Source organism: Actinia tenebrosa, unplaced genomic scaffold (genome assembly GCF_029948245.1).
Source record: "Actinia tenebrosa isolate PJP-AT-01 unplaced genomic scaffold, QUT_ActTen_1.0 PGA_scaffold4__44_contigs__length_22323623, whole genome shotgun sequence".
In the NCBI taxonomy this organism is placed as follows: domain Eukaryota; kingdom Metazoa; phylum Cnidaria; class Anthozoa; order Actiniaria; family Actiniidae; genus Actinia; species Actinia tenebrosa.
This window is the reverse complement of record NW_028292581.1, coordinates 17,511,694-17,535,400: the sequence shown is the minus strand read 5'-3', so window position 1 is coordinate 17,535,400 and position 23,707 is coordinate 17,511,694. Positions and strand designations below refer to the sequence as shown.

Genomic DNA, 23,707 nt, shown 5'->3' with positions numbered 1-23,707 from the left:
ACGCTTTATAGATATATTTTTTGGAGGCATAAAGACGAAAAAAGAGCTACAACATTCAATATTGCAAGATGATTTTCTAAAATTAATTCTGACTCAAAAACAGAAAGCTATGCAAAGCCGTGTTTAACCAATGTACGAAAATAAAAAAACTGGATATGGCAACCAGGTCTTTGTAATAAAAAATGGCGCATAAGCTTGCGAGACCCCAGTGCAGTTTGGCGCAATAAAAATAATTAAGTTGGGATTAAGATAATAAAGAAATATAGTCGTTGCAAAAGGGCTTAAAATCTAATCTGGAATAAGTTATTGTACACGATTTTGTAATAATTGGCCTAAAGATCCCTTTTGAGCATCAAAAACGACACACCAGTTAGACACTTTAGAGACAACTTGCTAAGCTCTGAACAGCTCTGAACTACAAGATTAGTTGCTGCTTTAAAAATGTACTTGGAGACAAACAAACAAATAAAGCCATAGAGAATTACAACTAGATTTTAAGAAGTACGCCTACACATCAGTTGGGTATTAAGAGATCTCAAAAGAAATGTAAACAACAATGAATAAAGCCTTTTTTAAACCTCGCTTTATGCAAGACCATTGTATATAAACGCACCCGACCCTTCTCAATGCTATTTGGGGTTTCCTCCCAAGGGAGGGTATGCTAAGTTAGGTGATAGATAATTGGTTGATCAAGATGTTATGTACGTATGGATAAATTTGGTGTCGTCATTACGACACCGTTCTGACGTCATTTTGAGACCAATCTTTCTTCGTTTTTTCACGATCACTTGATTCTTTTTCCGGATTGCCTAGGCAATAATGTACGATTTTCCTATTTGCTTTATATTTTTATAAGTTACATTTTCCATCATGTTCCATCGCAGTGTTTATTTTGTTTCGTACATATTTTTATGTCTCGGCGTCGCGGGTATTTTTTTAGTTTTGAGGCAGGTACATGAGAGGGGAAATAAACACTTAGGATTTCGACTATTCAGGAATCGAATCTTGTCCCTCATGTACAAACAACTACTAAATACCCGTTTTAAATTAACTACTTTTTATCTATTTTATCTTGCATTTTTATAGAACAGTAGAATCTTAATAATACGATTAATTCTGAGGCATTGTAGCTAAAATCTTGAGTTTGTGTGGCATAGCAACGGTAACCAAGGGGAGCAGAACTATGAATCCCTCAGTGACACGAGAAATGATGCACTGAATTGTAGCACTGTCAAAAACCTGTTCCCCGTTCCCGCGATTTCGTTGGGGTATTGTATCAGCGTCGGTGGATCGTAATATATTTTTACTGCATACTCATTATAGCCTGGTTCACACTAGCGTCGGGATCGGAGGATTTGACCAATGAAGGAGATCATGTGTAAGTCATTCAGAGCAAAACACATGGCCTCCTTGAAAATTCGCAGGAAAACAGACATAGAAGCCTGGAGCAAGCTCCAAAGAAAGACTTAATCGTAAGCTCCTTGCGATTACGATTGCATGCGATTCCGACGCCAGCATGAAACCGGGCTTGTCAAGTCACAGCACTGAGTCAAGTTATGGGATGAGATCCGCTACTGTTGTGATGAGGTAAACAGCGAGGAAGATGAACAATAACACCATGCCACTGCCACCAGGGTGGGATAGGGCAAAATTTGGCTTCCGACGCTCCAAACGATGTTATGCAATGAGTCCAATAAAGCATGAATACATGTGCACTTAATTAAATCATACTGCTCCGTGCCAATAGACCACCTCCAAGATATGCTTCGCTTGTCATGCGTACAAAGGTTTCTGTACGAGGCACCGTGCTAAATTAAATTAATTCTTTTCTTTTGTCACAAATCACTGAGCATTATGTTGTAGGCCTCACATTAAAACCTTGGTGCCCTTGTATGATGTCAAAGCAGCTAAATCTGGAGGACCAAAAAAAAAAAAAAAAAGAATTTCAAACGCCTGAGAATTGGAAACCTATTATGTCCTCCAAATATTGAGCTGCATTACGACGTAAGGAGGTTTATCATATGACCCGTACGGCCCTGCTCGCGCGCTCTAATAAAACCATTGGAAAAAAGTCACGTGACGGGGGCCGGACGGGTTGACGTAAGCGGGCGTAAAAACCCGTCCGGCCCTGCTCGAATCCGCGCGCTTTCTTTTTCTTAATTATTTTTATTTTCGTGAGGGTCATATGATAAAATGCTTATTGACTGAGTCAGGTCGGGCCGTACGGGAAAATATTTGGCTCTCGGTCATTTGTACGGACCTCGCTGCGCTCGGTCCGTACGATTTGACCTCGAGCCAAATATTTTCCCGTACGGCCCTCCCACTCAGTCAATAAGTACATATTATCATATGACCCGTACGGCCCTGCTCGCGCGCTCTAATAAAACCATTGGAAAAAGTCACGTGATGGGAGCCGGACGGGTTGACGTAAGCGGGCCGGAAAAACCCGTCCGGCCCTGCTCGAATCCGCGCGCTTTCTTTTTCTTAATTATTTTTATTTTCGTGAGGGTCATATGATAAAATGCTTATTGACTGAGTTAGGTCGGGCCGTACGGGAAAATATTTGGCTCTCGGTCATTTGTACGGACCTCGCTGCGCTCGGTCCGTACGACATGACCTCGAGCCAAATATTTTCCCGTACGGCCCTCCCACTCAGTCAATAAGTACATACTATTCGAAAAGTAATGAGAAACAGACTGTCAACGATCAATGCAAATTTATTTAGACAAAAATATAAAATTCTTCAGTCATACATGTATTGAGAATTCTACTTGATGCGCTTTAAACAAAGTATCAAATAGATAAAGAACAAAAGGGCCATTAAAAATCCTCTGAGCTAACCTTTTGTTCAGATTTAGAGAGAATTCCAAAGCTCTATACAATATTAAAGTTCGTCTATCTCATACTGGGGTTCCTGTGGAGTCCCTCTGGGATACCCGACTATTGGGCTTCCTGTGGTGACTTTGCATTATCATTATTCTTATAAGGATAAAAACCCTTCGCCCCTGCTTTTGAAAACTTCAAAGCGAGGCTATGAGGGCAAAATTCAAGTTATATATTTCAAAACAAATTTTGTTAAATTTTCAGATTTTTTGAAGCCAATCTGTACTCTATCCCAGATTTCCTGTCAGTCACATACAAGATAGACGAATTTCAATGAAATCAACAAAGTTGCAATAAAATTTCGTTCTATCTAATTTGCGTTAGCTTAAACATGTCTGCGAAAAAAATACATTTAAATTTGTTCTACATTTTACATTTTGGCTTTGATTACCTGATTGTACTGTCCAAATACACAGCAGTTTTATACAACACTTCATCATACGATGTAAGAGAACTAACTACTGCAGTATTTGAAAAGAAAAGAAAACTTAAAAAGAAAAATATTGCTTATACCTTTACCTATTTGTTGTTCTTTTTTTATGGTGATGTTTGAATTGAAAACAGGTAATCGTGGCTAGAATTAGTATAGGTAATAGAAAGATGAATCTATGTATCTATGTTGGTGGGTGATTTAAGACATGACACCAAATACTGGGTTATGACGGCAGATGCTTGGTCCGTGTTCATCATAGTCTGCTTTGGTGTGGCATACAGAGTAGAACTCAGGCTGTAAAAGACATACATACATGGTTAAAGAAGGTCAAGGAAGGTGAGTACAGTGGCATGGCGATTTGGAATTCCCAACCCCACCCATTTAGCCACTTAGACCAGTCAGACAAGAGATCCAATTAAAAAGTAGAATGAAAACAATACATTCCAACTCTGGGTAGTGGAGCCAATCAGAAACTTATACTGCACAAGAATGGCAATTTGACACTGTTACGTGAAAACAACTATACAGCCGTCGTCATTTTCGCATGGAAATGAAAAGATATGTTGAAAGGCTATTGTCTTCTGCTGCTTTCTGATCGGCTCCGCTACCCTACGTGGGGATGTATTGTTTTCATTCTACAATTCGATTGGTTCTCGCTGTTTAAGTGGCCCCAGTTATAGTGTATTATTTTGTCCCTGGGTATTGTTATTCAAATAAGGTATGGGGAATCATTCTGGCCTGGAACAAGCCAAACCAGAGCGGACGACCAAAGTCGTCGCAGCTAAAACCGTCTTCATCAATGGGGGAGGGGGGTGGGTCGCTACGCGTCTCTTACGAGTAGAACCAAGTGCAATGGGATGATAAAATATTCCCTTTATATATCTGTAATATTAATCTCCAGGGACAATAACACAACATTCACATGACTTTGAATAGTAGTTGCACTGTAAGTGGTTAATAAATTTTGAAAAAGATCAGAACTGATTGTTTTGACTGGTGAGCTCTTACCGTTGATGCGAGCATACTACCACCAAACCAAACTGCATAACGCTGCATGTGGTGAGAGATGACTTGAGTCTCAATTGGTTTTGGCTGCAAGGAGCAAATAAAACATATACATAAATATATCATATCATTGAACACAGAACTGCTATGTTATTGGGTATTGGGTGCAAACAATGGACCAAATCCACTTGGGGTAATGTTTTGAGCAATTCAGACCACGTGTCACTTTCTTGCGAATTAAATTCTTTGTTTTGCATAGTTGTATCCATATTCATGTGTCTTCTGATGCACAACTTTTAAACAAAGAAATGCTACTCTAGGGAATGACACGTGGTCTGAAATGGAAAAACAGTGGATTAGGTCTATATTTTAAGAGAATAAACCAAAAGAACCATAATATAACAAGACCCCTCTCTCACCTTTATTCTTCCTGCACTCAAAGTCTCGCTAATCTTCAGCCTGGCATCAACAGTTCTCTTTATGTCTCTTTGAAGTCGGCGACCAAAATCACGGAACATCGTTGATCCACCAGACAGTACGATATTCTGCAGAAAAACAGAAATAACAACATTGAAAAATGATACAACGTTGGGAATGTATTAAGTCTGTTACACACATGAAGTATTGGGTGATTAAACTAAAGGCGGATCTGGGGAGGGGGGGGGGGAGGGGTAGTGATGGTTAGCCACACTCCTACAAGAAATAAAGATTTAATAAAGATATAGAGTAATGTAAAATCTATAGAGGAAGCTATTATATTATACTGGCTTTGTCAATAAAAGCCACCCCCTTAATATCATCCTATCTAACACTGTTGAATGGATTGTTGAATGTCAGTTTTTTGTTTCTGAACAAACCTTGTACAATGGTCTTCGGACATCAATGGGGCAGTTCTGAATCACATTGTCCACTACTTCAGATAAGGGAGTTGTGAAGTCAGGATTGGAAAACTAGACAATCATAAGATATATCAGTTACCACTGTTGACATTGCTAATTGCCCTATTCCACTATGACTTCACATCAAAACAAGGTCATGGTCGTCGGAGGGGGTCAAATCAACGCAAATGCACCGAAAATTGTTCTAAAACCCGTATCAATCCACGAAGAGAAGTAGAATAGCCAGCAAACGCTCAGAATATTTTTAGTACATATTAACACAAATAATATATTGCTACATATTGTTTCGCTAGGAGCAAATTTTGTTGAATTTTCTATTGGATTTGGCGATTCTATCCCCCACATAAGCAAGCAGTGACGTCATAGTGAAATAGGGAATTGAAAGCCGCGAGCTGATTGAAAGTTGTCATTTCACAAGTAAATCGACAGTATGTAATGCAATTGAACTGATTGAACTGTTGCGACTTTTGGCAAAATCAGTGCATACGCAACGCAAAGTTTTTAGATTCTAAATTATGTGAAATTAACATAAATCAATAAAAGCAAATGAATTCCAAAAAAATGAAGAATAATTTATTGTCAAACAAATGAATTAACAAGAATGACAGAAAAACAAAAATTCATCAACAAACTTATAGAATAACAAAAAGTAAGAAAATAAACAAACAAATGAAGAAATTAACACACACATTAAAAAACACATACAAAAACAAAACAAAACAAAATGATCAAATTGAGTTCTGGATGTAGTCTTTTACCTCCGGATGGAAGAAAATCTCTGGTCCAAGGAAACGTTCATAACCAACATCAACACTGTAAGGCTGAGTAGAGAAATCAAACAGTTATATAATCAAACAATCATTATAATTTTTTCTTCTTTAACAGACCAATTGTTGCTTGAATGTGAGCTTAGTCAGACAAAAATTGTATCATTCAAACCCAAATTACCTATTTGTGCTTAAATGCGAGCTTAGTCAGACAAAAATTGTATCATTCAAACCCAAATTACTGCTGCATGAGAAAGGTCTATAGTAGCCAAAAAGACCAGCAATGTTTTTGCCTTTAGTACAATTAGGGTTTAACTGTAAAGCTTCTAAGTTGTGATGTATTTCAGGGTCCAAATGCTCATAAAAACCGCTACTATGGATCTCACCAAACTGTGGTGACACATCAAAAATTTGTCTCACTACCATACCCCAATTTGTCTACTGACACGCATACTTTTGTCACTGTCTTGGATCTAGCACATTGCCCGTAATGTATTCACTGTAATACATGTAACAAAAGTAGGTGTGTCAGTAGACGAATTAGGGTATGGTAGTGAGACAAATTTTTGAAGTGTCGCCACAGTTCGGTGAGATCTGTAGTAAAATCAAGTAAAAATGTTCTCAATGATTTAACCTCCAACTGAAAATATCAGAACTTTGGATAACAAATAATGTCATGACGAAAAAGTAAGAAAGGTCTTTATAGAACTGATTTTTCCTTTTGGACCCAGAATGTTTCCATGCGATTGCGGTCACACTTAAAAGCTCTACTGAACACAGCTGAAACTCTGTTAGGTTTGCAAACTTACAGTAAATGAGGTTTTGTGTTTGGCTACTTGCAGACTATATATTAGACCGCCTGGGTCTTAGGATTATCAAAAACAGCTAACATTGTTACCTTTTTTGTTACAGAGTTGATACTTTCAAACTTTTTGATCCATTTAGCTGGTTCTTGTTCATATTTAGCAAACTCTTTTGCTATATCAGGACAGATATAGCCCCAGCGTTCCTGATTAACAGAAGAAGAAAAAATCATGATTTGGCAAAGCAGTACTGGAATGGATTTAAAGTCAGTATCAAAATAAAACAATTTGTTTGCAATAGTCCCTTTCAAAGTTCCCTTCATCATCTGCAAAGGTAGCCGTGCCTTTGTATTGAAGCCAGACAAATGGTGAGCTGGCAATGATAGAGACCTTTTTTAACACCAACAATTATTCACATGTCTCTATCTTTGCAAGCCAACCATCCCCTTTGCTTCAATGCAAAGGTACAGTTACCTTTCAAGACTTATTCATACACAATGGCCAGGATGTCTGGTATGATGCCATGGGGCTTATTTATTAAACCAGACCTCCTTTATTCCATCCATCAAGGGTTTTTCTCCAGGTCAAATTCCAATTCCATCTGTGAATTAAGGACCTGCCTTAGATCAGCAATGAGGTGTCGAGTCATGGTATTGATCAAATTCAAGGTTCTTAGAAAACATAAGTGCATGGTTCAAAGTGTTATTGACCAAATGAAAATATAACAAGCAAATCTACCCCTACCCAGCAAGAGTTCCATAGGAATTTATATCAAAACCAACCTTGATAGCTTTAGCGGTTTCCATTGACTGTTCTGGAGGAATACCAATCTCTCTTTCCCTGAGGAGTTGTTGGACAAAGAATGTAATGTCCCTTCCAGCAATAGGGATGTGTTTGATGCAGCTTCCAATAACATAACCCTCAGCCTTGAATAAAAAAAAGGTAATAAACATTAAACAATCATTAGATGAGGCCGCGCATGATGTCATACAGTAAATCATCAAGATCAAGGTTGTATTATTTGCTGAGCTTGTAAAAGCCTCAATAATTAATGACGTACTGCAAAAAGTAAATTCCAAGTTAGAATTTTTTATGAGGTTGGTTTTTGCTGGTTTTTATTTTGTTTGATTATGGATATAAGAAAAATGACCCCAGTACACCTTATTTTGCTTTGGAATCACATTAGTAATCAGCATTACATGTACATTTGGGATAAACTTTGTTTTTCAAAAAAATTTCTCATGGACTTTTTCCCAAAATAGAAAGCAAGCCACCTTCATGAAGTCTGATTTAGTTCTGCTTTTAAACCAAGTATTTCAATCTCTGATAGCCTTGAATGAACTTAATATGTAACATTGTATTATGAGATAAAACATTTAGAAACATTACATTTATCATGTCAAGTTCACATGCTATCAGAGGATTGGCTGAATATCTCAGCCAATCAGAGGCAAGATAGTGAGGAAAACTACATGTATAATATCTAGATGATGGCTTTCTTATAATTAAGTTATTTCCCACCTATTGTTGTTTTCGATCCTTTTGTTTTCCTTTGTTAAATGGCTTGCTTTTTTCTTATTGGTTTGTTTTCTCTCTCCTCTACTATATAAACATCTCTCTTACTCTTACTTTCTATTGACTCCGACGAAGGACTAACGTCCGAAACGTCAGTTACTATTTTCACTACGGTGTATTACTTATCATTCTACGATACATGTATAATAATTCTCGATAAATGCTATCAGCCTTGATAGAACCACATCAGCTTCACTGTAATCTTTAATATTGTGTTTAAATGAAAGCCATTATTGCACGGCCTTTAGCTGATGATAACACTTACAGTCTTTGAATATTCCAGATATCAGGAAAACTATTTTTGGAATAATTTAATGTAGAACTCTCTTATTGTATTTGTTATTCTGTTATGAATATTTGTTAATTTGTAATTTGTTAATGTATATTCACGTCATATGATAGCTTTTCCTCTATTAATTTATTGTAGTTTAACATAATGTAATGTTTTTGCTTTGTAAACATGAGCTTGCCCCGATTAACTGTGCTATTTGCGGGCTCATGTATTTTATTATATATCGTATTAAATTTTATGAAATAAACTGTAATTGCTTAACTGTAAACTGTAAACTGTAGCTGATTTACTTACCACAGGGATGACATGAGTGACACCATCACCAGAATCAATGACACAACCAGTCAGTGTCCTCTCTCCTACTTGACGTGATGTCCACGATGCAGCTAAGGCAAGCACAGCCTGAAAATAGACAATACATTATCTGGGATAAGAATAAAACCTTACAATTTCATCAAACCTTGAAACAACCTTTGCGCTGATCAAATTAAGAGCATAGCTAACTTACAGAATAGAATTTTAAAAACAACCTCTGGGTTGATCAAAGTCAGGCCATGGCTAACTCACATATACATGTAGCTAACCTTAAAACAACCTCTGGGCTGATCAAACTAAGAGCATGGCTAATTCACAGGAAAGAATTTTAAAAACAACCTCTGGGCTGATCAAATTAAGAGCATGGCTAAATCACTGATAGAACCTTATAACGACCTCTGGGCTGATCAAAGTCAGGGTACAATTAACTCACAGATCACATTGGAATCTAGGGTGTTAGGTTAGGCACAGGGAGGAAAACTGGAGAACCAAGGGAAAATCCTCAAATCAATGAGAAACCTAACAAACTCTGCTTACATGTCATGCAGAGTCCAGGAACCAACCCAAGACCCACTATACTAACACTACAGTATGTCACCCTTGATTCCTACCCTAGTGTTCATATTGTGGGGAGCTTAGGAAGAAATTCATTTGGCTATGCCTAAATTTATTAGCTTGCCACACTTATGCTCCATAATAATATTTTTTTAGCAGTATGATTACGTACCTGAACAGCTATATACAAACCAGGGACATTGAAAGACTCAAACATGATCTCTGTAGAAATAAAAAAAAAATACTAAAATTATACTAAAAACAAATAATTAATATATAGGTATTCTTTGGATATTACAATGTAGGAGTCGCTAAGTTTTTGGGGATGAAGAGAAAATGTTTGAGGAATGTCAAACTTCAAGGTGTGATGCACAAGATGAGACATATTTTTAGTATTATCTTCATGAATTACTATGAGAAAAAATTTAACAAAATTATAAAACTAAAATATTATGATTCAAAGTGCTTTTCACGTGCGCACTAAAACTAAACTAAACTAAACTAAATATGGTAGATATAAAAACGGTAAATCATTTATACATTTATACAAATACCTTATTAGATGCCAAAACATGAAAAATATGAATAACTATGTAGCCATTTATTCATATTCCAAAAAAAAAATTGTCCCAATAAAGTGCAAATAGTTCGATGTAAAATAGCCATCCAGTGCATATTTATGTTCTGTTTTACTGATCAGAATTGTTAGCCTTTTAGCAAAACCTACCTGCACTTTGCTCTTACCTATGCACACTCGATCATATATTGGCATGTTAGACTGCGCAATAATGAGTAAATAAATGTTATTATAAATAAATAGTATTATTATTACCTGCAGTATATTCCCTGTTTTCTGGTGTGTTCAATGGTGGTTCAGTCTATAAAGAGACAAGAAACAGCCTTGAATGCCTGATTTCCACCAAAATAAAACAAGGACATAAAGCTATGCTAAAAATCATTGATAGCATTGTTGTGCAAACTCATCACAAATAATCACATTTATTTTTAGAAATGGGATTTAGCAGTGGCATTTCTACAGAGTAGCTATTAATCCACTGTAATTCCAATTGGAATTTAGAAGTTGATTTTTGCAAAGGGAGGGAAGCCGGGGAACCCAGAAAACCCTCGAAGCACAGGAGAGAACCAACAAACAACTCTACTCACATACGACACCAAGCTAGGCGGGACTCGAACCCGGGTCGCATTGGTGAGAGGCGAGCGCTCTCACTGCTACGCCACACGTGCTTCTCAATTTTTAGAATGAGTCACTATTCAGGGTTTAAAAAATTATGGCTGCTTAATACGATGACCACCTACATTGGACCAATCAATGTGACCAGTCAATAGGACTGGCCTAAGAGGTGTTTGACTGGACAAGTGCCAATTTTGTCCAGACATTGTCTCTTGAGTGGCCATTATTTTTATTCTGGCAATAATGGTTCATATTTTTCAATATGAGATCTGATTGGCTCTAAATATCAATACAAAATTAATATTATGTTGTCATTTATATCATAGATTGACCAAGACACATATTGTCTGCTTGCTGCTCTAATTAAGCACTAAAAAAATCTAAACTTAAGATAAACTTGACAACATAATATGTCATAATAATACTGACCAACAGAAAATAATGATCCTCGGGTTCAGCTCTAAGGTACTTGAATATACAATGTTCCCAGAACCGCTCCTAAACAATAAAATATCATTAAACGTTTAAATAAAAGCATGCCATCAAGGGTTAAAACAAATAAACTAGATTCATATGGTCATGAAAAGTCACACCCCACAGCAAGTCGCAGTATAAAATTGATGATATCCTTTGCACTAATTACATGGAACAACATCACTGCTTATCCAATCAGAATACTAAGTTTTGGACAAGGTACAATCACAGCCCTGGCATGGCATGGATACTATAAGTATGCTACAGTGATATTAACTAAATGTTGAAGTTTGTGCTTGTCTTTATAGCAGTTTTCAAAATTCTGGGACTCAGTAGTTGCAAGCTGCTAGTGAAATTTGTTTTTTTTGCTTCTGTCAATTAAAAATAATCAATTAGTACCTTTTACACTTTTGACTGGCAATCGTAAAAAAATTCAACTGGCAACATTTAACTATTGAGTTCATGTACTGTTATATTCAAAATTGTTGTATAATACTATGGATATCAGCAAACTGCCGAACCAAGACAAAAAAACATGCCACGATCAGGCCTAAAAAATTAATGTCCATGATTCCCCACACAAAAATCAAACCTTTAGCCTTGTCATTCTTTCTTCCCATGTCGGCATCCTTTGATGATTTTATTTCCAATGAATTATCAAAAGGATGCCGACACATGGAGAAAGGAAAGCAAGACTAAAAGTTTGGTGTTTTGGTGCGGAATAGAAGATGTATGGAGGTGTAATTGTTGCACGTTTTTTTTGTCTCGGTTTGGTAGTTCGCTGACATCTGTAGTACAATACATTTCAATGATTGCAATCACTTTTTAGTTGAATCATATATACAGATAATACTTACCATTAAATCCCAATCTTCAACGATAGCATGTCTAATTGGCCACTGAAAAATAAGTGTTCAAGAGTATTTATGGTACTGAAAATCCTACAGCTGTGTCGACGTCATGGGACTCATACTCTTCCACTGCATTGATTATTGCCATCTTCAAAATGCTTAGTTTTAATAGAAACCTATCTATTGCTTAATGCTTTTGAACCTTTTTTTAACGCCCTGGGAAAAAAATAATGTCTGCTTGTTCCTGACTCTTAATCTACAATAGAAGTTTCGCACTATCACGTGACGGCAGCCATGTTAGATGGCAGGGACAATACATTCATTTTACATGAGAAGGAATTCAGTTCCCGAGAGCAAAGGGGCTCTATTGTTCTGCTATCCAACCACAGGCAGTCCAAGCTAATGAAATACATTTAATGAAATACAAAGTTGGAGGCAATGATACAACGAAAGTAAATCATGTGCATAATTACACGCTACGTGAAATTCTTTTTACAGAATCTGATTGGATGTTTAGAGATGGGTTTTTTGATTTTATAAAATAATTCACTCACTCTAGAGAAATTTATTGGTTTTGCATAAGATTGAAACCACAATTTACATGTAAATGGACTTACCTTGGTTGCATAATTTGGTTGGTCTATTGCTTCATCCCCAATATAAAAATCTGTTTAATGTAAAAGCATTAACAAAACTTATAATTAAACTTATAAATTTGAATGATTTATTAAAACTATTGGGAGAAACCTCGTGCTCAGACATCTAAACTCACAAAAAGTAAAATACAGTATGTACGTAATACCCACCAAGATCTTCTACTCCTTTCCCTGATCTTCTTTGACTTTTGTCACCAATTTTTGCAGATTCTTTTATTGCAATAGCTGGGAAGAAAATTACAGAATTGACCATTTTTAGTTACTGGAGTTTGCAAATAAAAGCAGTGGGGTTCTCTTGACAAAATAGGCAGTTGTGTTCTGCGCTATATTAATATTATTGTTTATCTATTTACACTGTAACCACGAAATAGCTGGCAATGAGAGGTAAGGTACATGTACCTGGCAACATCAGCTGCTAGTCATCTGCTATTGAAACCTATAACTATACAGTGAACATTTTGCAATAACTTGCAAATTTCCCACGCACTGATTGGTTATTTTCTATCATCAATAAGAGGACAGTCAAATAAAGCCGACGTCAACAAGCTCATGCTCTTTCTGTTAGTTGCTTTGATCAGTAAAAATGAGAAGTTTTTATCTATTTGGTTATATCGTAAAAAACAAATTGACTTCAGATTTTTATGTGTCTGTCCTCTTATTGACAATAAATTTCGCCATCACTTTGTCAAAGTGTATGCGGATTCACACTACTTTGACAATGCAATGACGCAATTTATCGTCAATAGGAGAACAGACACATAAAAAACTGATGTCGATTTGTTAATTCCTTACCTGTTGGTATAATATACTGAGGCTCTGTGTTGCCAGCAAAGCCCATTTTAGTATACCTATAATCCAAATTAAAACTCAAATAAAGGAACTTTCAACACAATATATATACTTTATTTATACCAAAGATTACGATGAAGAATAAGAATATGGTTATATTTATATATTTATAAGATTATAACAACAATAACATAATCTTCATCCAACCACATAGGAAGGGATTGGCGTATGTTCTCATGGTCTGAAAGTAACTTTTAAAAGAGGTCATCCATTGGACAACAATGTTTTAGAATTCAAGCATATAGCAACAATCCTAGTTAGAAGTATTACCACAATTGAAATGGCTACGCACTGATTTAGAATCTTTATACAAGTACATGCACTCTTTTTTATTCTGTATCTATTTATTATTTTTTTGTGGCAAATCTAAAAATAATTGAGTGCAAACCCTTTAGAAAGCTCTTTCTTTGATTCAACAAACACGAGTCTCTGGAAACAATTCTGGTCGTTAAATGGACAAGCATCTTCAGAAAAGCAGTTGAAATCCACTGAAAATTGTATTCAACTAGTTTTAGATCATGGTTCTGCATTGCCTTATGAATTTAAATATCTAAATGGATATAAAGATTGAAGGAATGCAAAATTTTGATTTTTGGCCTTTTTCCAAGTCAGAGGAAAAGAAAGACTAAAATTGATGCAAATAAGACTTGTTTGGTTCCTTTGAGTAAACAGAGATACTTTAGTCAATAAATACTGTGTACACAAGCTTTGTCATCATATTTAGTGTTTACTTTGAAAAAGTTGAAAAAGTTGTCGACACTAGTACATGCAGATAAAATGAGACCACTTCATCACTATGTATTACTAGTATTTTACAAGTTTCTGAAACAATGACAAAACGAAATAAAATACTTTTATGACTTATTAACTTGTAATCTAATCGGTAGATATACAAATCTGAGTACTACTCGAATACATCTGAAACTACTTATTTTGAATTCTATTTAAGCCTTAAATAAGGTAATTTAGTGACAGCTTTGTCATGATGAAACTCATTCCACAACACAACACATCTAGAAAAGACCGAGTATTCTCCAGGAACTACAGATAAATGTAGGGTGATAATAAATCAAAGGATAAGAGGTTGTTTTATTGTTGGGAAGATTATAATTGTGGCGTAAGAAGTAATCATATGAGTTTACTTCCTGTAGTAACTTCAGCAGCCATACTTTCTTTGAGGTCACCTCCTCCTACAGTACATCAACTTAATGGTCGCACCCTTTTGATAATATATCCAATTTGTCTTAACCCCACAAAGAACAATAATGATACTAATACACTTGGTTAAGCAAAAGTAATTGTGAGAGAAAGATTTAATAGTAAGATTTTTTAAACTAGTAGAATGTACACTTCATTATCTTCAAAGTGAACAAGACACAAATCAGTCTGTAAATGCCGGAAAAGATACGCGCATTTTTCAACTTACCCGGTGCCATTATCAATAACACAAGCAGGCTGTCTTCCACTCATCTTTCTTTGATAAAGTGCTCCTTGATTCCACTAAAACAATCCAAGGAAAGTAGGAGAAATATCCACCTAAAAGAACGGAAGCCAACTTCACGAACCAAGATGGCGGAAATTTCACTTTCCTGATACTGATGCATCTTGGGGGATTGTAGGTGTGGTGCTAGTTCAGATTCACTAGGGAGGGGAGGGTGACAACAAACGAAATTGTCCTAATCATTTAAAACATCATTTTACTCTTTGTTTCTCTCAAGTTTTACATATGGAAGCTTTTGATTTATAATGTTATAAAGTGTATATTTTAAAACGACAAGATTATCTCTGCTATTCACTTTCTAAATGTTTTATGGTTATATGTTTTTAAGAATTTTGATTTTTTAGAAGAATTTGACAAATTATTAGGCCTCATATCATCTTATTTTAAAATCCTAATTCTTTCATTTAGTTTTCTAACATAGCAGGTTCCTTTTTTGTGATTTTAACTACTGGCTCTGTGTAAATGACAGAAGCATTTTCAGGTAAATTTTCTAAGCTTTCTACAGCATTGAGTGCTTCTGGCTGCGCCTCTGGTTGCAATTGTTCATCTTCTTTCTTTTCTTCATCTAAGATTTCCTTGGAATCATGGTTTTCACCTGGATTACTTTTAGGTAAATTCTGTTTTTCTTCTTGCATCTCTTCATCTAATTGATTGGATGCAGAGAGTTGAACAGTATTCTCAACAACTGATTCAGTAAGTTTTTCGTTCAAGTCATTCAGAGTTTCACTTGTTTCATTTTCAAGCTTTTCCTTTGTTACATCACGTTCTGCATCCATATTTTTCAAACATGAAGTAGGTCTAGAATTAGGAGGGGGCAAAGGAGAGGGGTCCTCATTCAGAATATCTTTATCTGAACTAGATAGACAGTTTGAAAACACAGAGGAATCATTTGGATCAACATCAAAAGCAAGAATACTCTTTTTCCCTTTTTTCCTTTCACTCTTCCTTTGTTTCTGTTTCTCAGCATCTTTAGGCGCAACATCTGTTCTTTTGTGATGGCTAGAAGTGGGATGTATATGTGGAATACTATTTGAGCTTCCGATAGAGCAAGAGCTCTCAGTTAACGTAAGCAATTTCAATCGATTATCAAGTCTTCTGTTAGCTTTCCGTGGAACATTTGGGATAGATGGTAGATGAGGTTGTAGAAGATACGTGAAGGGTTCATCAGGAAAAGTCGTCCTTACATCATGGATGATTCTTGCTATTTGTTTATCGTTCATAATTGGCAACATACTGTAAATTCTTTTTATTTCATCGAGCGTGAACGGCTCCACATTCGCTTCATCATCAACTCGAGTCTTTTTTGGGAGCAACACTTTCCCTTTTAATGGTTTCAATTCCTCAAATTCTGACCTTTGGTTAAGAAGATGTTTTGGGTCCCTTCTCGTATTTCGTAATGGCCTTGTTGGAAAGCATTTCGAACTGACGGGAGGGCCTTCGAAGTTGCGAACAAAAGGCTTCCTTCTAGGATATTGAAGCTGTTTGAGTCTCTCCATAGCATTAACAAGGTTATGCTGCTCTCTGTTGATCAATTCTTTTTGTAGTTTCCGTATTCGTAGGAAGTAATCTGTTTGTTTTTCGCATCCTGTTTTCACATCTTGAAACCACGACGGCTTTTGGGACCTAGAGCCACCAGCCTTCAGCCTTGGACCCGACATTCTTCGCTTAGTTCCTCAACACAAATTGAATTTTTCAGTCAAATTCAACTTTCCAACATGTTGTCTGAAGTCTGGTGTTTTTCTTCCTTTTTGAATAAAGATGAGGATTGTTGTTTTTTATCTTAAAAGTCTCATAAGTTGATTGTACACAAGCTAAAATGGCCTCTTGAGTAGTGTATATCAAAAAGTCACAATCATCGTCATGGAAACAAGACATAGGTAACCCAAGCATTGTGTTCTCGAAGGTTAAGGGAGCGAAAAAAGGTATCATTTTACAATTTTTAGGCTGAAATAATTTTGAATGCTATTAAATCTAACTTTATCAAGGAACAAAAATTAATGAAAATCTGAAGGTTTTAGGAAAAAAAAAAAAAAAAAAAAAAAAAAAAACGCGGATCACTAAAGAGGGCATTTGATCTTATTGTGGGGCTCCTGTGGTTTATTTCCATATTTGGTCTTTGTAACCAAGGTGACGTCTGACAACAATATTGAAAATGGCTGCCATCTTGAACTACTTTTAGAGGATGAACAAAAACTGCAAAATGCGAAGCTTTAACTGGGAAAAGACAAGAATATAATACATTATAAAGGGAGAGCAATGTAAAAAGAAACTCACAGGCCAAAATATTTACAGGTAGCTCTTGATTTTGCTTTAATTTTTTGTGTGCTTTCAACAATTATTGAACGTAGGCCATCTTCTAGCCCAAAGCTTATTTGGATTGTGTACAAGGTCTCTCTCAACACATAACTTCAATCATAATATTTCAAAGCATTTTAGAGAAAACTATATATTCTATATACCATATGAATCATAAAGTACCAAAATAAGTGCGTATTTGTCCCTTGTTGAATGTACTTTTTACAAATTAAATTCCAGTACGTAACCTCATACCTACAACATGACAGAAGTAATGACGTCCCGAGGAAAGGGATTCTACGCTTCCAAGAAACTTGGTATTGAAGTGAATGATAGCGTCACTTGGCAAGGATGGGAGCCAGGGGGTGAATATACCAAGAATATTACTCTTAAGAATGTACAGATCAAAACACAGAAGCTAAAATACAGGTAAACATTGTAAATCCATGTGTTGTGTTTTTGCAAGGCTCTGAGGAAAACTTATGGCAATGATAGTAATGATGATGATGATGATGATTGATAATAGACTTTAAAAATACATCTTAGTATACTCTTTCAGAATTATAGAATATGGAGGGTTTTTTTTATTGCTAGAAATTTATTGTAAGTATTGTGATACATTTTTTCCCCGACAATGATTCAATGACAATGACATCTATTTCAATATATTGTAGTTAGTTTTGTTTAGACTGTATAGGTTACGCTGTGCACCCTATACAGTTCATAGATTTTTTGCATCTAGATCCGTTTTAGTACTGCAATAATAATAATAATAAGTAATAACAATAATAAACTTGATTTAAGTCTTGAATCTCAAAGTTCAGCACAAGTGCTTTGAAAATCAAGGAGACTATCTGTGAATAGTACCCTAGAATTGTGATTAGATGATCACAACACTATCAACATAGGGTAGACTATGGTGGTAAAGGGAAGCAGAAGATGCCCGTCGTAAGATTTACCTATGCTTCACACTGGTAGTGCAAACACAAATGCAAGCATTAGTGTTAGTATTTCAGTGTGAAAACAGGCTCAATGCAAGAACAATTACAGGGATCAAAATCTCTCATTTCCTTGTGCTTATGGACTTGCATTTATGCTTGCACCACTAGTGAAATCCAGTCTTTAAAAACAGGTCATAATTCAATGAAACAAACCTAAAGCAAGAGAGAGTAAAAATGTAGTGTTTGTTCCTACTTTCTAGGGGTCCATCTACAAGATTTTTTACCACTCTGTATCCAAAACCCATCGTTCTAAGTTCTGGGACAAGTTTTAATCTCCCAGTGACCTTTAGACCACTTGAAAAGGTATGTCAAGCTTTATTAACAGCATTATTAATAATATAATAATAATAATGGGATTAATAGTGGATTCCACAGAATGGCTCTTCCTCCACTGTAATTCCAATTGGAATTAAGATGTTGATTTTTGTGGAGGGAGGAAAGCAGGTGAACCCGGAGAATTTTTAAAGCACAGGAGAGAATCAACAAGCAACTCTACTCACATATGACACTGAGCTCAGCGGGACTTGAACCTGGGTCGCACTGGTGAGAGGCAAGTGCTCTCACCACTATGCCACCCCTGCTTTTATTGCCAGATTTATCCTTGTTTAATGATCATTTCCTTTTTTTAAACAATGTAGGACCAATATGAAGACCAAATTGAATTTGAAACTAATGTGAGTTTTAAGCATTACAGCTGTATATTCATTTTAAAAATTATCGAAAAAAATAATTTAATTTCTAACCATTTTTTTCTCTTATAGAATGGGATATTTTCCATTCCCATGAAAGCAGTTCTTCCTAAACCTGATGTCAGTATTCCAGAATCATTAAATTTTGGTATGTGTGCTGTTAAAGACAGCATCGAGGTCACCTTTGAAGTGAAAAATACAAGGTAAAAGAATGAGAAATATAAACAATATTGCCTACAAACAGTTGCACTAATAGCAAACAGAATTTCAGAAGTACCATTATTATCATCAACAACAACAGTGTACCAGTACTTTGCGAGACCTTAGCACTTGCACATATTGCATAAATGTGATGTAGTCTCTGCTTCAAAAGTTTTCACCCCTTCTTCTGCAAAAATAAATTTGTTGGCATTCTAAAAGTTCTAAAAATTGTTGGCATTCAAATTTCAGTGAACTGATGACATCATTCCGCTGGGAATTATCTGAGCCGTTTACTCTTGTACCATCAAGTGGTACACTTGCTCCTAAAACTGCTTGTTTTATCAAGGCTACATTTACGCCAAAGGTACGTAAGGATTTGTATTAGTATAGGAAATCGCACGATCTTGAGTACAATTTGGAAATTAATAGACAAGACAAATTAAACATTACGAGTGTCTATTAATTCCAAATTGTACGAGAAGATCGTGCGATTTTTTGTTTATAGTTCACTCAACAAAATTTCAGTAAAAAATGCGAAGCGACGCCATTCGTCTTTGTCTATTTGGCGGCCGATTTTCAGTCCATCACGCAACTGAAATGCATAAAAAAGATTAGTTCTTACGGCTTTAAAATTTTATTTATATGTTTTTTAAGTACAAAATGATAGAAAATAATTGTTTTGACATTGTTTTGGCTGTGTTGCCATAGCGACTTAATTCGGTACTCCTACAGAGTACAATTAACGCTATAATTGTACTCCTCTCGACCAATCAGAGTCGAGTAATTTTGTTGAGTGTACTATAATACATATAATTATGTTACTAACGTATATTAGACGAATGCTGGAAATGCACAAAGATGCAGAAAAGAATAGTCAGAGTATAAATTAACATTATACACTAGTTTACTTAATAAAGTATTCAAGTTAAATTGTGTCTTTTCTTTCTAGGCTGCATTAGTTTATGAAGCAGTAGCTATTTGCAAATATTCACACGAGCCTGAAAACACAGAATCAAAGTCCATGAAAATTGAAGGCATTGGTAAGTATTATTAATATGATGATTAAAGATTAATATCATAATAATAATCACCATAACATTCAGCCGTGTCTGTACCGGAGAGCAAAATTTTTGTTCTTATTTTAAATTGGTGATTTTTTTTAGCTACTTGTAAAGAACTGAATGAAACGATGTATAACCATTGTGCTACAAAATGCAGTTTTATTAAGGAATCTCTCAAAATAGGTTGCCGGAAGTGTGTTTGCTCTCCATTAAATTTCACCCATGGGAATCAAAATTTTCATTCGTTTGCTCTCAGTAAATTAAGCAGCATGTGATTACTGAGCTGCAACGGGCCTATCATTCCCTAAAGTCTGTTTTCCATTTTGGTTTATTTATTATTCATTTGAGTATTATTTCTTGTTCACCAGTAAAACTGGAGAAGATTCATTAATACGAAGAAGACTCAATAAGTCTGAATTATATTAGAAAGAGGATAAAGGAGGAGGTGACAATTTGTAACAACTTTCATTGAATTATAGGTAAATTTCCACACCTTGTTGCCAGCACAATGGGGAAAAAAAGATCAACGGTTAGCATGAATGGTCATGAGGTGCTAGTAGACTTTGGAGAGGTTCCTGTCCAGACAACTGATGAAAAATGGATTGAGCTTCACAACTTTTCTCCTGTAAGAAAATATGAACCCTGATAATTTTTTTATCTGACCAACTGACTGACTGTCACCCACTGACTGACAGACTGACTTCTACTCACTGACTGACTGTCTCCCACTGACTGTCTCCCACTGACTGTCTCCCACTGACTGACTGACTCTCCCACTGACTGACTGACTGTCACCCACTGACGGACTGACTTTTACTCGGACACCCACTGACATTGTTATAAAAAACAATTTTATTGATCTATCTCTGATTTTGCAATAGGTCAATGCACCTTTCCAAATCCTTCAGCCATCTTCATCATCCAACATCGATACAGTATTTTTTTGCTCCCAATATCATGGCATTGTGGCTCCTAACAGCACTGCTAGGATAAAGGTACAGATTATAGTCTTATATTTCAATAGGATGTTTGCATGATGACGTCATTAACTCCCACTACCATGATGCTTTGCTAATTTTCTTTCCTATTTAAATTTGTATTCCCTAATGAGAATACAAGTACTGGAAAAACCAAGTCATTTCTTATTGATTTATTGCAGGTTGCTTTTAACCCCAATATTCCCAATCTCCAGTCTACTGATACCTTTGAAGTGGTAGCACTTGGTGCAACCAACTGTTCTGTCATCAAATGTGTGGGTACTGGAAAAGGTTAGGATAGTATAGCTTTGATCTGCAAGATTTCTTTTTGCAGTTGAAGAGCCACTTTATGGAAATGGCTTAAAGAATTAGTCCATTTATCTTATCCCAACTCATTCCATTCATTTATTCACTCATTCTTTCCTTTTTTTCATGATTTATAGAAAAATTGTAGATGGTTTTGAATATATTGTTGATCACTTGATTTATTATCTCATCTCAACTCATTCCATTCATTCGTTCTTTCTTTCATTTCTTTCATTCATTGCATTCTTTCTTATTCCTTTTATTTCTTTGTAGAACTCATTCCAAATCATTCCATTCCATTCATTCATTCATTCTTTCATTTCTTTCAAGGACCATCTGTCTCACTGGATAGTCCATCCCATCCCACTACATCCCAGCCCATTCCAACTCTTTCCATTTATTCATTCTATCTTTCTTTCTTTTGTTTCTTTCAAGGACCATCTGTCTCACTGGATAGTCCATCCCATCCCTCTACATCCCAGCCCATTCCAACTCTTTCCATTTATTCATTCTCTCTTTCTTTCTTTTGTTTCTTTCAAGGACCATCTGTCTCACTGGATAGTCCATCCCATCCCACTACATCCCAGTTTATTCCAACTCTTTCCATTTATTCATTCTCTCTTTCTTTCTTTTGTTTCTTTCAAGGACCATCTGTCTCACTGGATAGTCCATCCCATCCCACTACATCCCAGCCCATTCCAACTCTTTCCATTTATTCATTCTCTCTTTCTTTCTTTTGTTTCTTTCAAGGACCATCTGTCTCACTGGATAGTCCATCCCATCCCACTACATCCCAGCCCATTCCAACTCTTTCCATTTATTCATTCTATCTTTCTTTCTTTTGTTTCTTTCAAGGACCATCTGTCTCACTTGATTGTCCATCCCATCCCACTACATCCCACCACATTCCAACTCTTTCCATTTATTCATTCTATTTTTCTTTCTTTTGTTTCTTTCAAGGACCATCTGTCTCACTGGATAGTCCATCCCATTACATCCCAGTTTATTCCAACTCTTTCCATTTATTCATTCTATCTTTCTTTCTTTTGTTTCTTTCAAGGACCATCTGTCTCACTTGATTGTCCATTCCTTGATTTCACTGTTGTGGAGTCTGGAAAGCAGATCGCAAGAACTTTTAAAATTGCCAACTCCTCATCTGTCCCTGCTGCATTTCAGGTAAAGATACCCATTGATAATGGACTTCTCTTGTTGAACAAAATTTCACATTCATACAAAATCTACAGGATATTATTTTTTGTCTGCAGGTACCTCACTTCCCATAAAAAGTAAAATATATTGTTACCAAACATTGTTAACTTTCTAATGTGTGGTTCCAGAAAATATCCATACTACCCCACCATAGAGGGAATTTGTATAAGGACCTCCCTACCCCCAGGAACTTCTGTACAAACTTTGTAATTTTGTTCTTTCTCTGGCCCCCCTCCCTTCCAAAATGTCCAATTTTAATTCCCCTCTGAAATTCCAAATTCTTCTGTGGGGGGAGGGGGGAACTTCCATACAAACTTTGTAATTTTATTCTTTCTCTGACCACCCCTCTTCTCCAGAATTTCTATTTTTTGCCTTTGAAATTCCCAAATCTTCTGGGGCGGGGGGGGGGGGGGGGGTGTTATGGATAATTTCTGGAACTTTACAACTATTTCACTGAGCTAAGATTATTATTTAATTTTTCTTTCCAGTTTCTGATAGATTGTGACCAGAGTGTCTACAGACTCAACACCACCTGTGGGCTCTTACCAGGGGGAGAGTCCATCACCATTATTATACACTTTACTCCCACTCATCCTATTAATTATTACAGACGACTGGCATGCCTTGTACAAAATCAGGTTAGTTTAACAATCAAAAATAATTATGGATTATGAAAAGGAGGTGTAGGGGAGGTGGTATCATGTTTCACTCATCAATATTTCTAGAATTCATGCTTCATGATTGTATAAACCAGTCTTGTCCAATCAGAATTGAGTAATTTCATTGAGTGCATTACAGTATAATATCCAATAAAATTATGTGTCACGTAATCCCTGTGCTACTCTGTTAATGAGTATCTACTGCAGATGTCTTCCTGAAATTTTAACTTGATGGCAAAGGATTTTATTGCTAACAAAT

The 23,707-nt window shown here is 35.9% G+C and overlaps 3 protein-coding genes across 3 annotated transcripts in view; 1 reads left to right on the top strand and 2 right to left on the bottom strand.

Moving 5' to 3' along the window:
• Nucleotides 1-2,701: 2,701 nt before the first annotated feature.
• On the bottom strand, nucleotides 2,702-15,133 carry LOC116306201 (actin-related protein 3-B). The gene is made up of 16 exons (XM_031716253.1): nucleotides 14,976-15,133; nucleotides 13,493-13,548; nucleotides 12,851-12,925; nucleotides 12,662-12,711; nucleotides 12,051-12,092; nucleotides 11,149-11,217; nucleotides 10,360-10,405; nucleotides 9,700-9,749; nucleotides 8,952-9,059; nucleotides 7,573-7,716; nucleotides 6,886-6,996; nucleotides 5,979-6,041; nucleotides 5,179-5,271; nucleotides 4,741-4,866; nucleotides 4,325-4,408; nucleotides 2,702-3,610 (listed from the first exon to the last, which is right to left on the bottom strand). Exons 1-16 carry the CDS (start codon nucleotides 15,017-15,019, stop codon nucleotides 3,515-3,517), a joined length of 1,257 nt encoding a protein of 418 aa, XP_031572113.1. The 5' UTR covers nucleotides 15,020-15,133; the 3' UTR covers nucleotides 2,702-3,514.
• Nucleotides 15,134-15,267: 134 nt separating this feature from the next.
• On the bottom strand, nucleotides 15,268-17,074 carry LOC116306195 (uncharacterized). The gene has a single exon (XM_031716248.2). The coding sequence runs from the start codon at nucleotides 16,706-16,708 to the stop codon at nucleotides 15,455-15,457; it is 1,254 nt and encodes a 417-aa protein (XP_031572108.1). The 5' UTR covers nucleotides 16,709-17,074; the 3' UTR covers nucleotides 15,268-15,454.
• Nucleotides 17,075-17,204: 130 nt separating this feature from the next.
• The window catches only part of LOC116306199 (cilia- and flagella-associated protein 65), a 30,297-nt gene continuing 23,794 nt past the window's right edge, over nucleotides 17,205-23,707 (top strand). Inside the window, exons 1-12 of the mRNA XM_089036944.1 lie at nucleotides 17,205-17,342; nucleotides 17,586-17,774; nucleotides 18,547-18,649; nucleotides 18,985-19,020; nucleotides 19,108-19,238; nucleotides 19,486-19,600; nucleotides 20,186-20,276; nucleotides 20,777-20,922; nucleotides 21,179-21,292; nucleotides 21,457-21,565; nucleotides 22,641-22,756; nucleotides 23,278-23,427. Coding sequence (XP_088893070.1) covers nucleotides 17,608-17,774; nucleotides 18,547-18,649; nucleotides 18,985-19,020; nucleotides 19,108-19,238; nucleotides 19,486-19,600; nucleotides 20,186-20,276; nucleotides 20,777-20,922; nucleotides 21,179-21,292; nucleotides 21,457-21,565; nucleotides 22,641-22,756; nucleotides 23,278-23,427 — 1,278 coding nt within the window. The 5' untranslated portion in view covers nucleotides 17,205-17,342; nucleotides 17,586-17,607. The remainder of the gene's footprint in view (nucleotides 17,343-17,585; nucleotides 17,775-18,546; nucleotides 18,650-18,984; nucleotides 19,021-19,107; nucleotides 19,239-19,485; nucleotides 19,601-20,185; nucleotides 20,277-20,776; nucleotides 20,923-21,178; nucleotides 21,293-21,456; nucleotides 21,566-22,640; nucleotides 22,757-23,277; nucleotides 23,428-23,707) is intronic.